We start from the raw sequence: 14,096 nt of genomic DNA on the forward strand, positions 1-14,096 counted from the left end.
TTAAACTTTTCTTCATACTTGTTGTCCCACTTTGTGTTTGTCCAACTGCTTCGCGATAGTACTGTCATTATGCCGAAACCGTGACTACGGATTATTCGGGTGACGTTTCATCCATGCAGCGCTATTTGCTTCCACCATCAAAGTCTTGCATTACCGGCGTCTTTGGAATTTACGGTGAAATTTCATCATCTCGGTACGATAATGGGCGATTCTTCAAGTTCAAGTTTCTTCAAGTTGATAATTGCCGACGCTGGATGGGACGTACGGTCGGAGGCCAAGCGTTTAGGGTTTCTGTTTCAGCTGTACATCGACCCGAAAAAACCGAAGCAAGTGTTTATAAAGTACAAGACTGTGAAGTAAGCAGCATCCTGACCTTTGTTGGAGATGGTCGGAAGTGAGTAATATTGTGGTCCAAGCATAAAATCTCCTGCGCATTTTTTTTTTTTTTTTTTTGCAGGGACGCCCAACGTGCACGGACTGCCTTTGCAGAGAACAACAATGTGGTGCGTGTGGAATCGATGGAGACATGGGACATACGCCCAAAGAAACCGACCGAGCAGAAGGTAATACTTGAGAGTGTGTGTTCGATGTGTGCAGGTATTTTGTTATAGATACGCTAGCGGGGGTACTGAAGACTGTTCTGCCACCAGTAATGTTTCCATGTGCAATCGTCTTCCCCCGATCGTCTAGGTAATGCAACTATGAAAATTCAATATTAACAAACACCGTCCAGCGTATATGATGAGCAATATAGGGAGATGGAGCGTAATTAACTAGGGATTTTAATACATTATGCTTTTAAAATGTTATCGCAGCTACCGGATGATACGATCTCATGTGCGGGATCAACGACTTCTAGATATACCGGTTATCAAAAGAGCGTTCCGGTTGTAAATGGTCAGCAAATGTCCGAACCGATGCCGCTGATGATGAGTTTGTTCAACATGTGCTCCGCATGCAACAAGGGTGGTGCCGCGTATCAATGTTTCGTATGTGGCACTTACTATTGTGGGGAAATTTGCCAAAAAAACAATTGGCCAGCGCACATCGTCCAGTGCCTACCGTAAGTATGAAGACGGCTATTTTTTTTTTTCGCTTACCTAATACGTAAACGTTTCCTGAAAGACATTTGCTATGGAAGTTGCTAATAAACCATATTTGGTCATTCTTCACAGGCGCTTGGTGCGGACGCAAAGTGGCTTATTATGTAATGAAACACAATCGATGGGGTACCCTAACCCATACATGATGCCACCGTACGAAAATCTCAACAACACCAATAGTAACGTACCCGTACAGGTTAATCGGAAGCAGAATCAACCGACAGGAAGCAAAGGAGCTAACCAACCGACAGGAAGCAAAGAAAGTGGGCCAAATCATAAGCTGACGTCTGACAATCGTAAACTGACTAGCTCAAAATCCGAACAGCACAAGAAACCAGTGGTAGCATCGCCTACCAAAACAACACCGATATGTACCGTACCTACAAACGTGCTGAAGAATTTGTCCTTGAAACGTCATCAGGAACAGGATGCGGTAACGGCGAAACCGGCTGCTGCTAGAGAGGACCAATCTCAAAAGGCGGAATCGTCGGATTCCAAAACGGAAAACATCATTACGAAGCAAACTTCCAAGCTGGCGAAACGCGTGCAACACAAAATAGCAGCTCCGAAGCGTGAGATTCGATACAGTCCATTTCCACAGGAGGGCGAATATGTTAAAATCGCGTACGTTACGGACAGCATGTTGTACGTGTACCGAAACGGACAGGAAGCGAATGGTCAATCCAACCGTTACATGGACTTAGTCAAACGCTCTATCGAATGTGCACGCGAAGTGAATCAGATGCTCCAGGCAGCGCCGAAAGTCGATGACGTAGCGTTTGCGTCGTTCGATGGTGATTATTACCGTGCCGTGGTAAAGTCGATCGAAGGGACACAGGTAAGCGTGTTTTTCCCCGACTTTGGTAACACGCAGACAGTCGAGTGGAAGGCAATGAAGGAGATTCCGGACATCGAGATACAGTACGGTATGTGCTATACGCACGGCGTTATGATCGACGGAGTGCCAAAGTTCTCCCCACTGGTGAGAAAGTATTTGTCCCAGTTGGTGGAACTTGAAGAGTTCGAGTTGATCAAGGTGACCGATAACAAGCATGTCAAAACGGTCGATATGCGTCATGTGCAGGAACTGTACATTCTGAGCACTAAGATACTCGATGTCGCTAAAAACGAACAAAACATGAAGGAGCCGGCTGTGGACCCTGCTTCATATGTTCCGGTTACGGCAGAAGATGTAAGTAATGTTTGTTTATCGTTTTTCCCATTTTTGTTTCTGCATGGTCGTTTTATGTTGGAACTGTATATGAAATGATGAATTTTAGTTCGAAGAGCAGGACCTGCCGATGAACCAAGAGATTATGCTGACGATAGTGGATACGTCCGAACTGAACATTTCCAACCAGATGTCGGTTATACTAGACTCCGATAATGCGGAATTTAGCAAGGTGATCAACGATTGCAATGAGTACGGCAATAACGACCCAAACCCGTATCTCCCGGAAATTGAAAATGAAGCTTTTTTGATACAATATGATGGAGTCTGGTGCCGCGCAATGGTCGCTTCAAACGACACAGAAGTGATGTACTATCTGCTCGATGTTGGTATCATTCGGGCACCGGGCGACCAGTCCAAATTTCGCCGATATCCTGCCGGTTTGACACGCAAAGTTTACGTCTCTGAATGTTTCGTTGATAGTGAGTGTAAAACGTGTTTTCACGCCTATATTGGTTTATAATATGTAATCTTCTTGTACCAATTCCCTTGTTTCTAGATCTGGTTGCACTGGGAACGTTAGGAGCGGATGGTAAAAATGAACAGCTCCTGGGCAGAACGGTGAAAGCCACCATGCAGATGGATAGTGACGGCGAGGGAACGCGTTTGAAGATCCATTCAATTATTTAATAGAATGAAACCAAACGAGTACTTTCCATGATGTTGCATATTTTAACCATGAATGTAATCGTTATGTTCGTTCGTTAATATTTTTTTGTCAATTTCACTTACTCTTAAGCGCCATTATCTTTTCTTTACTTCAATTTTCCTTTCTATTTATTTGGGCCCTTCTTGGCCGTAATCGGCCATTAAACCCTTCTTGGCCGTAATCAAATGTAGATTTTACGAAAAACAACGTAACAAATGTTAGCAGAGCGATTGCCAATGCCCGCGTGAAGTTTCACCCCACGTACATATGAAAAACATCTGGCAAGCAGAGGTATTGACGTAAACCGTAATGCTTCCGAAGCGAATGCGCATGTTTTGTTGGCTCCATGATGCTGATACTATTGACACAGCCGTTCGCGTGAGATTCCCAGCGAGTCGATCCCAACCGCTTGGTTATAAATGCCTTATTAATAAAGTACCGTTCGGTTCATGAACCTGCGAAACGCAGTGAAATTTAGTTGCGGGTATGTGTCTTTTTGGTTTTGTTCAAAGAATTTAGCGTTTTTGTGTGTAGCGTAAGAACGCGCCGGTTATATGATGGCATATTGGGTGTTGTGGCCGCTACCGTTGTTAATAGCAAGTTTAGTAACGCTACAACCCATCGGTGCTATTGTAAAAAGTGAATCCGATCGTGGTCGATCGAAGCTGACGTTTCCATTCGCCGTATCGCTGCAGCTAGCTGATGAGAAAAGGACACATTTCTGTGGCGGCACGCACCTGGGAGAAGGTTGGATATTAACCGCGGCACACTGCATTATTTCGCTGTAAGTATTGTGAATGGTAGTGACCACCATCCAGTGTACCAGTGCAAGTACAATCAACCCCCTTACAATGAGATTTGTCTATTCCTGTATGTTTTTAAGTTGTTGTAAGAAAAAATCGTAATGTGAAATGCCAAAGAATCCACTCGACGCCAATATAATGCTCACTAAAAGTACATATAATGTTAAATTACAACTAGCATGGTGTTTAATGAATCTTATGAGACTAGTCATTCATACGAAACTTTCGCAAATAGTTACACGAAACATGAGTCAACCGTCAAAAGATAAAATCTCTGAAGCACAGTGGCATACATACTGGGGAAGATGTACTCGTCGTGAGAAGATTGGCTGTTTAATGCATACATCTTTTGCATTGCTACTGATATAGTGACATTTATACCGAAGTGTAGTGACGTTGATGGAAGAAATTCATTTAAAAATATTAGACCATTGATTATTTCGGTAATGGTGGACATAAAACAGATATTCGAACAAGATGTGTTAATTGATCATATTGTTAAATAACTGACGCCTTAGCTCATATGTGCGACTAAATATGCAAAAAAGAAATACAACACTGTTTGGATTATTCTACCATTTTGGCTCTTCCCATTCGTACCCAATTTGGGAATGAAAATCATTCAATGCCAACTCTTGCATGATTCCTTCCATAGTCCACGAGCAAAATGCTAACTAATATCGTACTTATATCCCTGACTTGTAGAAAAAAGGGCAATCTTACACGAATCTTTGCACAGATAGGTGGCCACGATCTGAACGACATTACCGCCGAACGTTTCACAATCGTCGAGACACACATTCTGCGCAGCTACAATCCGTAAGTAAACTGCACCGGATGGTGTTGATACGCTTGGTTTCGTCCTATCTGTACTATTTCCATTGTTTTATTGCAGGGTAACGATGGTGGGCGATATTGCGGTGCTGCGTGCGGATTTACCCATCGTCCGTCATCTTCAATCCGATCCGCAGGCTCCTTTACGCCTGCCGGATGAGAGCTACCGCAGCGCCGTTAACGGTGAGCAGTGTTACATCTTCGGCTATGGGTCCGATTCGTACGATGGGCCGATCAGCACATCGCTCCACTATGGCACAGTGTTGGCACTCGATCTGGACAGTTGCATTGGAATGATGGGTGCCGTCGTGGCCCCGCCACCCGACTCTGGAATGTTTTGTGCCATCGGACGGTCCGATGCGTGCAAGGTGAGTACGAGTTGCATCCGTACGGTGTATCAGCTTGATAAAACGGCAACACATTTCTCTTTCCCTTTCGTAGGGTGATTCCGGTGGAGGATATGTGTGCCGGCAACGATTTTCCAGCCAGTTTGTGTTGCGTGGCATCATCTCGTACGGTGTGGGTTGCGGTGCACCGGGTACGCCTGGCGTTTACACGGACGTCGGTTACTATTTGCAGCATTATCCGATCGGTACCATCATTGGTTTGGCTTAAAAGTAAACTACTATCTATCCCGCTTAAATCTAAACGTTAATTTAGTCTCTGTCTAGTTGTTGCACGATGAAGGGGTTCACTTCTGTCACCACCGCTTTAGTTACCCGTACTTGATTTTTCACCCTTTTCGTGCATCTCTTCCTCGTCCACCGCATGAAGATCGTGCTGCTCCTGCTGCGCATGATCCTTCAGTGCGGCATCGCGCGTTTCCGGGTGCAACAGTGTGAGCGCACCGGCCAACAGCACCGAACAGCCGCATATCGTGGTCGGTATCCACCAGGCAAGCCGACCGAGCAGATCCGTAATGTACGGTGCAGCGATCGATCCAACGTGCGCCATGGTCGAACAGATGCCGAGCGCCGTGTTGCGTATCTCGGTTGGGAAGAGTTCGGCCGTATGCAGTGTTACGATCGCGTACACGGCGGTGATTCCCACCCGACCCAACATGGCAAGCGTTACCAGCAGGGTTGTGTTGTCCTGCGGGATAGCAAGCACAACCAGCAGACAAACGCCCGCGTACAGGAAAAAGCAGAACGATGAACTGCGCCGACCAAAGTACGCGAGCACGATCATTGAGAGTATGTAGGCTACGATGTCTACCGAACCGGTGGTGGCAACGTACACGTTTCGATTGGCTGCAAAGTTGTCCGCGTTGAGAGCTACGGTTGGGAAGGAGCGTAAAATTATACGCGTTTTGATACACAAAAACCCCTTGGGAACCAAAAACAAAACAAAAACATATCTATACGTGTGTAATCCTACCTGTAACGTAATAGCACAGCGAGGTGATGCACCACGTAAAGTGACAAATAAGAGCACGACGGCATAGCACCGGTGTGCCGTAAAGCTTTGTAAACTCGCTGAACGATTGCTTTAGCTTCGTACCGAATGGTACGGCTGCGGGGTCAGAGTCATCGTCCGCGCCTTGATTCTTCTCCGCCACCGTCGCACTATCGACCAGCTCCTGTGGGGCACTGTGTCCAAACACCATCCGGTATGCTTTCCGCTCGCGACCTTTGCTCAGTAACCATCGCGGTGACTCCACCAAGAAGCTGATGCGGAAGATGTAGACGGTTATTAATGGGGAATTTTGGCAGGCAACATTGCCTACAAGCTACTCACTAGAGGTGTATCACGAGCAGAAATGATGGTACGGTCAGAGCGAGCGAAAGATCTCGCCATGGTTGAATAAGGTAAGCGGCCAGCGCTAGGCAGAGCATACCGAGCGGATAGGAAAAGTTGAACGCTATACTCATCCAGGACCGGTGGCGTTTACCGATGTTTTCCGTTACTGCAAGATGAGATAATTGCGCATAAGAGCAAGAAGCAACTCCCGGTTCGCTGTGACGCATACTAACGTAGTGCGAATGCTGGATAAAATACACCGGATGCCGACGCACCCAACCCGATGCGACCGAGCAGCAACAGTGCGTAGAATGGTGAGAAGGTCGTTAGCAGTCCGGCCACGATGTACAGTGTTGCCGCAATCGAAAAGCTCGTCTTGCGGCCGTACTTGTCGGAGATGACACCGAAGGTAGAGGCACCGACAAACTTGCCAATCGACAGCGCCACCTGTACCGTGGAGCGCAGGGCAGTCCGTTCGCACAGCAGATCCCATTCCGGCACGATCGATACACCGTCGGGTTGATCGTAGTACATGTGCCACCCGGCACCGGTTCGGGCCGTGGCGAGACAGTTCACTTCGGCCGGTGGCGGATGGGACTGAGTGTAACTGAGTGCATCGTTGTAGTTTAGCTCGCTCAGCTGCCCATAGTTCCAGGTGTAGATCGTACAGGTACCGTTCCTGGTGCTGCCACTGCGACGAAGGGGATGGTTTTTTTGTGGAATGGGGAAGTACAACAGATACAACAGACGGTTAGTCGGATAAAACAGCATTGCTGGTAGCACTAAGGTGAGGCGGGAAAGGTGTGTCCTACGTTGGTGAGGTGATGTTGCGTATTTCCTCGTGACTCCAGCCAGCCTGCAGGAGCTCGGGTACGATGCAGTAGTAGTTTTTCGGCAACTGGCCAAGAAAGACGTACGACGACACGTGAAATCCGTTGAGTATGTTGGGCGTCAGGCACAGGATGAATAATGCCCTGGAACGGTACGTGAATGGGTGATCAGTGGAGCGTAAAGATCTTCGTTGAGATATCGCTTGCATAATACTAAGCCGCGCAGGGCCGATAAGATAACATTACTCCTATTGCACACAAGCATTAATCAGATTATACACATTGGTACGGACAGATTACTGAGCCTGATTGATAAGGTATCGGTACAGGGCGCGAATGTCTAGCTGTAAATCGGTGCTTATCTATTGCTATTTACATTAGTGTTCATAGTAAATCCATCATCCGATCGTCGATAAAGCGCGTCCGTGTATGTTGATCGCTGATGCGACAAAAAAACAACATTCAATGCAAACCTCCCGCCGTAGTAGTTGTGCTTGACTCTGATTCTATGGACGCCAGTTTCGGTAGCATTTAATGAATCGTTCCACCGGTAATCGGACATTGCATTCCGTTCGCTGCAGCTCTGTTTTGTATGTGCCGTTGCTGCGTGTGTGCCGATACAAAAAAGTCACCAACCTTGGCAAAATCGTGCCCGCAGGTGTAAATCGTTCCAGCACGCACGTGCCCTTGGGTGATCGTAGTTATTGCGCGCAGGTATGCGACACGTTGCGGTGACATTAAAAAAAACCGTACCATGCGAGATCTCATCACATGAATACGGATGCTACCGGAATCATGCAGATGATGCCGGTGTAGTCACTAGCTGCAGGAAGTGATTCTGTGGATGTGACCGAAGGCATCTCCCATGTACACGCACATGATAAGCCAGGTCGCGTCAAGTCAGATTGCCGCCACAGAGGCGCAACTACAACCAGCCATCGCAAACGCAAATTCATTTTCCGACGTTTGCCGGACTTTCTATTTAAATTCTGCGGCCCTCGGCGTTGTCGTCGTAAATTGATAACAATGTGCACACTCATACGGCCCATCATAAAAAGGTCCGTTTCCTTCTGCTCGCAGCAAAGATAGCGCGCTGAATGGCGGCAGACACAAGTACAGCAGGGCTTCCATCAATCTGAGCCCGAGCCATTGTGTCCATAGGTGCTTTATGTGTCAGATTCGATCGAGATGAAGTGAGCAAACTTCTCGCGAGCACAGGGGCGCGCCTTCCGGGGGCAAGTGGCGCACCACCCCGGGACGGCATCTGTGATAAGACCCCGGGAACGGTGTCTCTTTAGCTTACCGCTGCAACACATACACCGTTCCGATCCGATTACACGCGCACACTGGTGGACCCTCGCGATAGGATGCGGGACCGGTGAAGCCAAAGGTCAGTTGTTAAACCTGCCAATGTTTATGAATTCTTCGTGCCTTTTTCATGGCAGCACAGGGAGGACGGCGAACGTTGGTACCGGTGTACTGTAGCGTAGCTTCATTCCTTGCTGGACCGATGATAATTACCCGCCCCGGAACGGTTGCGAGTATAATTTATTCTATTAGCGCACGTTTTCCTGCGTTCGCCTGTTGCGATTCTGTGGTCGAGGGTCGTGTCCCTCAAATCTTCATACGCGTTACGCCGGGGGACGACGACAAGATGACCTCAACCCGATAGGAAGGTTCGTAGCACACTTTTTGGAGTATTGGTGTGTGTGTGAGCATTTCATTTGAATCGTTATACGAATTCGTTACTTCCTTCAGAGCAGCTTCGCCTATCTCCTTCGGGTGAGATTACGCGTCCAATGAACGGAACTGCGACGGTTCTAAAAGGAGTATTTTTGATAGATTTCGGCTTAAACTATCAAGGCTGCAAAGTTAATAATTCTGTCTCACTAAGAATGCCAAGCGTTCTAGAACTCCGTCTAGACTCCGAAGGAATGTCTTGTAAATAGCGTGCCCTTTTGCAGCTGATTATTACTGAGTACCCCGATTAGATGCGCTTAATCTTCTATCGCTACCCAACAAGACGCTCGGAAGCCATCCAGTGGCAGTAAGCGCCCTCCATCAACCGCTTCCACCACTTTATCCCTCAAACCTGAACCCATATGAACTTGAAAACAGAAGCACCAAGCAAAATAGAAAGTAAATGTAGAACTGGAACCCTTCTCTTCCCACCGCGGTGGCAGCACGCGAGCTTTCTTCCCGCCAGTTCACTCGGTCGGTCGCATTCCACGCCAGGTTGTTGTCGTCGCCACTTCGCCCATATTTAGAACCGCCAGCCATGCACGTGTTTTGTGGCTGCGTCGAGAACGTGTTCGCAGTACGTGTACGACCGTTGCCTGTGTGGATGACGGGACGCACCATCCCCGTGGTAACCGTGTGACCTTCGTCAGAGAAAATGTATTTTTACGCATCTTTTTCCCACTTTTCCCATGCCGGGATTTTATCGATCGGAACGTGAGAAAGAGAAAAGCGTCCGGCTCGTAGGGGCGTGTCGTGCTCTGTAGCTTTGCGGCAGAGGAACATAAGGTTATTTTTATCCATTTCCGAAATGGCCACCGAACCGGTGCAATTGGGTGCCGTTTAGCTTCACCAGTGTATTGTTTTGGACACGCACGGAAACTAGGGAACCGGGTCATGGTTTCGGTTGTAACGCAACAGCTTCCTCTTTCACAGATCGCCTTCGCTGTAATCACACTTACCAAAGCCACAGACCGCGATCCCCCTTTTTCTCCAGCCCCTCGAGAATGGTTTGTTTCAGGTCTCCGGTGGACGGGACTGTTAGTTTCGCTGTACCACTCTTCAGCTGGGGGGGAGACTCATCGCCCTGTTGCTGATGTGGCTCGTCGACGTCCTTCCGTTGGCTCTCCATATCGACGTCGCCGAGTTCCTGCTCTTCTTGGCCCATGGTGAATTCGTTCCTGGCAGACGACGGGTGTAACGCAAAGCTTCTCACCGCACAGCGACGGACACAGTCATTTGAATTTCAAAAATTTCCCTTTCACACACTTCCGCTTCCAGCTTGAATCGGCTAAAATTTTAAACCAACCCACACTTCGGTTCTATCATTGCAAGGGACCGTCTCCCGGACGAATATTCGCACATACGGTATCACAACACCGCAACACAAAGCGCGCCAAATCGTTGTCCGCGCGTCCGTCCGTATGTATGTTTCGTTATCGGTCGCAGCTGTTTTTGTTGCTACTTGCCAGGCGGACCAACGCTCACCGTATGAGAGTGAATGCGTAACATTGGCTACAAAACCCTACGCGAGTGTACATTGCGCCCGAGAGAGAGAGAGAGAGTGTGTGTGAGAGTGAGAACGATAAGTAGGGTCAGAAGTTGGGAGAGCGTCAGCATAGCGCATGAGGCAAGAGCATAGCGAGCATAAAACGGATCACACGAGACACGGGTACGGAAGTCGGCTGAAGAGATTTTGTTGCATTTGGAAGGCGCATCAAGAACCGCTGTTATGGCCATGTGTTGTTTTCGATCTCACCTTCTACGCCTCAATGTCCGTGTCGATCGTACCACCAACAGTTGGCTGTCGTTGTTGGTTTGAATTGAATCCCACATCCGGACACAGGCGCGGCACCACTTCAATTGTGGACCTGCCTCTTTTGTGTACCAATCTACATTAAAGAAAGGCCCACACACTGCCCAACATTAGCTATTGATTGTGTCTTTCAAATGGATACTTTCCCTCTCGGTGATATGCGTTTGCGAGCGAAGAACACGGCAGGAAATAGTTCAATGAATCTGATTTATTACCCAGACATTTTGGGTGGATTTGCAGGAACCAGTCCTCCAGACAAGCCACCAACATAATTGTACGCTCGGTTCATGCCTTCCGTTTCGGTACTCGGTAGGTAAACAAATGATTAACGTCCTTATCCTCTTTATCGCTGTCGTCTTCATCATCTTCGTACATAATACGTTTTAAATTTACAACACGCCTATTGGCCGGAGGTTTCAGCACGTTCGGTTCGATCCGGGACTGCACCGGGACGATCGTTTCGAGAGCCGGTTCCGTCTGTACTGCGTTCGGTGGTGTTAGGTCTGACGGTGGTGACGGTACGATTGAAACGTCCTCCTCACCTACAATCGACGCTTCGAGGCGATCCAGTTCGCCAAAGTCAAGCATATCGTCATCGTCATCGTTAAGCATATCATCGATGGCACTGTTGGCAGCCTTTCGCGTTTCGGTGGAACTTGTTGGAACGTTTGCCACAGCCTGCTCGGTCATCAATAAATCATCATCGTCATCGGACAGCATATTGTTTAGAGAAACTTTGTCGGGTTCTGTATCCTTACATTTCGGATCGCGATCGTTCGTTTGGGGGTGTCCTTCATCCTGGCGATTGGATCGTTTTTGCTTTTCCCAGGCAAGAACAACCTTCAGCTGATTGAACGTAATCTCTGGCGGGCATCTTTCTTTAATGGACGTAAGCGTAGACGACTCTTGTAAGTTCGTTGGTAGACGGGCTGCTATTGCTGCATGTACATCCGGCGCAACACCTAACCGGATAAGATCCCGCTGCTCGAACGGTAGCCCGACCCGAATAGCCTCACACAGATGCTCAATTATGGTACTTTCCTTTAGGTTTCGTACGGTGGCAATATCGGCGATCGATTTCTTTTCATTCCTAAACATCGTAAAGCTAGTTGTTTTCGTTGCCGTAAGATGTTCGTGGCGTGCATCCGGAAGCTTGGTGGCGGAGGGTTCCGGCAGTAAACTAAGTTGCTGCTGTATGCAAACCAAAAACTCTCGTCCAAACTTTTGCAGCTTCGCGTCGGAAAATCCATCCAGCTGAGCGTCTTTCATCTCCTGCAGGTTCAACGGTTTCCGGGTGGCCAACTGATGGAGGGCCGCATTCGACGCGATCATGTACGGCATACACTCGAACGTGGTCGCCAACTCGGCACGTTTCTTGAGCAGCGTTTTGACGAGTTCGTGCGTAAGATCCTGCTTGCTGGTGCGTACTACCGGGAGTGGTGATTTCTCGTACAGTGAAGCAGGTTTTATAACCTTCAGCGATTTGAACATGGTCGTCGTTGGTTTCATTAGCAGTTGGCGATCTTTCCCGTTCCCGTTGAGCCAACGTTGGCCGGTGGTGGTTAGTTGGTGATAAACTATCTGGGCGAACTTGTTGTAGTTGTTTGCCACCTTAACCTTGCTCAGATAGCCTTCCCGCTCGAGCAGCGATCCTAGCGACTTCCACCATTCTTCGTCCTTGTCCTTGCCCTTCCCGAACAGTGGGTGGTTGTAAAACCGTTCGTGAAGTTTCTTATTCCGGGAGCCTCGCAGTAGCAAGATGGGCATGGTAAGACCAACCCCACTGTGAAACGCACCAATCGCACCCAGCAGCATTTCGGCTTCGGTCGCAAAGTTGTACCGACCTTCAGCATCGAGACCTTCGTACCGTTCGCAATCTTTGGCTACACCGCCCCGGGTACAGTTATCACAGCATCGTTTCACCGCCGTTACCTTCTCCTCCGCCTTGTTCACCTGTGTCAGTACGCCTTCGAAATAGTTCAGCACGAACCGGCGCCTACAGTCACGCAGCTCCACGTACTCGGCCATCTTGCGTGCAAGCTGCTCCTGGTTCTTTCGTGACGAACTTGAGCTTTCGGCTCGCAAAATTTCGTGCGTTTTGAAATCGCTCTGACTCCAGAACATAATGCACCGGGCCGGTTGACCATCGCGACCGGCACGGCCAGCCTCCTGGTAGTAGCTTTCCAAATCCTTCGATGCACCGTAGTGTATGACCAGCCGAACGTCCGGCTTATCGATGCCCATGCCGAACGCGATCGTTGCCACGATAATGCGCACATGATCGCTAACAAAACTTTCCAGCACTTGTTTCCGTTGCGTTAGTGATATGCCACCGTGGTACGCTTCGCACTGGATGCGCTTTTCACGCAGGAGCGCAACGATTTCATCCGTTTGTTTACGCGTCAAGCAGTAGATGATGGTGCTTCCTTCGCGATTCTCTCCCAGCAGGGGTCGTATGTCATGCAGTGGTCCTAAACTACCTTTAGGTCTCACGATGAACTCGAGATTCGGTCGATCGAACCCGGTGCAGAGGATTTGGGGATTGGCCAGCTTCAAACACTGTACGATGTCGTCCCGCACTTTCTGTGTGGCCGTTGCTGTAACGGCTAGTATTGGCACCTTTGGACAGATCTCACGAATCTGACCTAGGTTACGATATGCGGGTCGGAAGTCGTGCCCCCATTTGCTCAAACAGTGCGCCTCGTCGATGGCAATTAGTGCGAGTTGAGAGTGAACCGCTTTCAATAGCGTTTGCCCGGAATCGGACGTTATGTACTCGGGTGTAAGATACACGAGACGAAACTGGCCAGCCTTAATGTCCGGTACCGGATTTTGACGCTGTGCTGTTCCGAGCAGACAGGCGGGAATGTTGCACAGGTTGAGAGACAGCACTTGATCCTGCATCAAGCTGATCAGCGGTGACACGACGAATGTAAGACGGTTCAGAAACACGGAAGGGAATTGGTATATGAGCGATTTTCCGTACCCCGTTGCCATTATGGCACAATTATCGCGGCGCTGGACAATGATGGAGCGGATAATGCACCATTGCATCGGACGGAATGCTGTGTGACCGAAGCTGGCCGATAGTACCTGCAGGTGTTCCGGCTCCGGTTCGTCTACTGGGTGTGGTTTGTCAGGTTCGGGCCGTTTTGGACTGCTGTTATTCGGGAACATGATTTGTTCCTTGTGGTCTGCAACGCGCAACAATTAGTTCCAACGATAACGACGCAAATACGTTCGTTGTTTTGATTGTGTGTTTTCGAATTGGTAAAAATGCCGCGAATGAGAAATGTCAAACTGAACGAAAGTGTCACCAGGCGATGCAGTGTTGCCAGATTGAACAAGAGAGA

General features: G+C 48.6%; 4 protein-coding genes across 4 annotated transcripts; 2 read left to right on the plus strand and 2 right to left on the minus strand.

Moving 5' to 3' along the window:
- The first annotated feature begins 201 nt into the window (after positions 1–201).
- LOC128717895 (uncharacterized) lies at positions 202–2,964 on the plus strand. The gene is made up of 6 exons (XM_053811571.1): positions 202–356; positions 458–563; positions 816–1,063; positions 1,176–2,295; positions 2,384–2,756; positions 2,834–2,964. Exons 1-6 carry the CDS (start codon positions 202–204, stop codon positions 2,962–2,964), a joined length of 2,133 nt encoding a protein of 710 aa, XP_053667546.1.
- A 576-nt stretch (positions 2,965–3,540) lies between these two features.
- On the plus strand, positions 3,541–5,235 carry LOC128708831 (trypsin-2-like). The gene is made up of 4 exons (XM_053803812.1): positions 3,541–3,767; positions 4,492–4,605; positions 4,682–4,988; positions 5,062–5,235. The coding sequence occupies exons 1-4, from the start codon at positions 3,541–3,543 to the stop codon at positions 5,233–5,235; spliced, it is 822 nt and encodes a 273-aa protein (XP_053659787.1).
- Positions 5,236–5,331: 96 nt separating this feature from the next.
- On the minus strand, positions 5,332–10,095 carry LOC128707792 (organic cation transporter protein). The gene is made up of 6 exons (XM_053802749.1): positions 9,890–10,095; positions 7,173–7,334; positions 6,594–7,051; positions 6,358–6,526; positions 5,998–6,287; positions 5,332–5,894 (listed from the first exon to the last, which is right to left on the minus strand). The coding sequence occupies exons 1-6, from the start codon at positions 10,093–10,095 to the stop codon at positions 5,332–5,334; spliced, it is 1,848 nt and encodes a 615-aa protein (XP_053658724.1).
- Positions 10,096–11,028: 933 nt separating this feature from the next.
- LOC128708025 (bifunctional 3'-5' exonuclease/ATP-dependent helicase WRN-like) lies at positions 11,029–13,920 on the minus strand. Its single transcript, XM_053802983.1, has one exon. It carries the CDS (start codon positions 13,918–13,920, stop codon positions 11,029–11,031), a length of 2,892 nt encoding a protein of 963 aa, XP_053658958.1.
- Between the last annotated feature and the right edge of the window lie 176 nt (positions 13,921–14,096).

Source organism: Anopheles marshallii, chromosome 2 (genome assembly GCF_943734725.1).
Source record: "Anopheles marshallii chromosome 2, idAnoMarsDA_429_01, whole genome shotgun sequence".
Classification (NCBI taxonomy): Eukaryota; Metazoa; Arthropoda; class Insecta; order Diptera; family Culicidae; genus Anopheles; species Anopheles marshallii.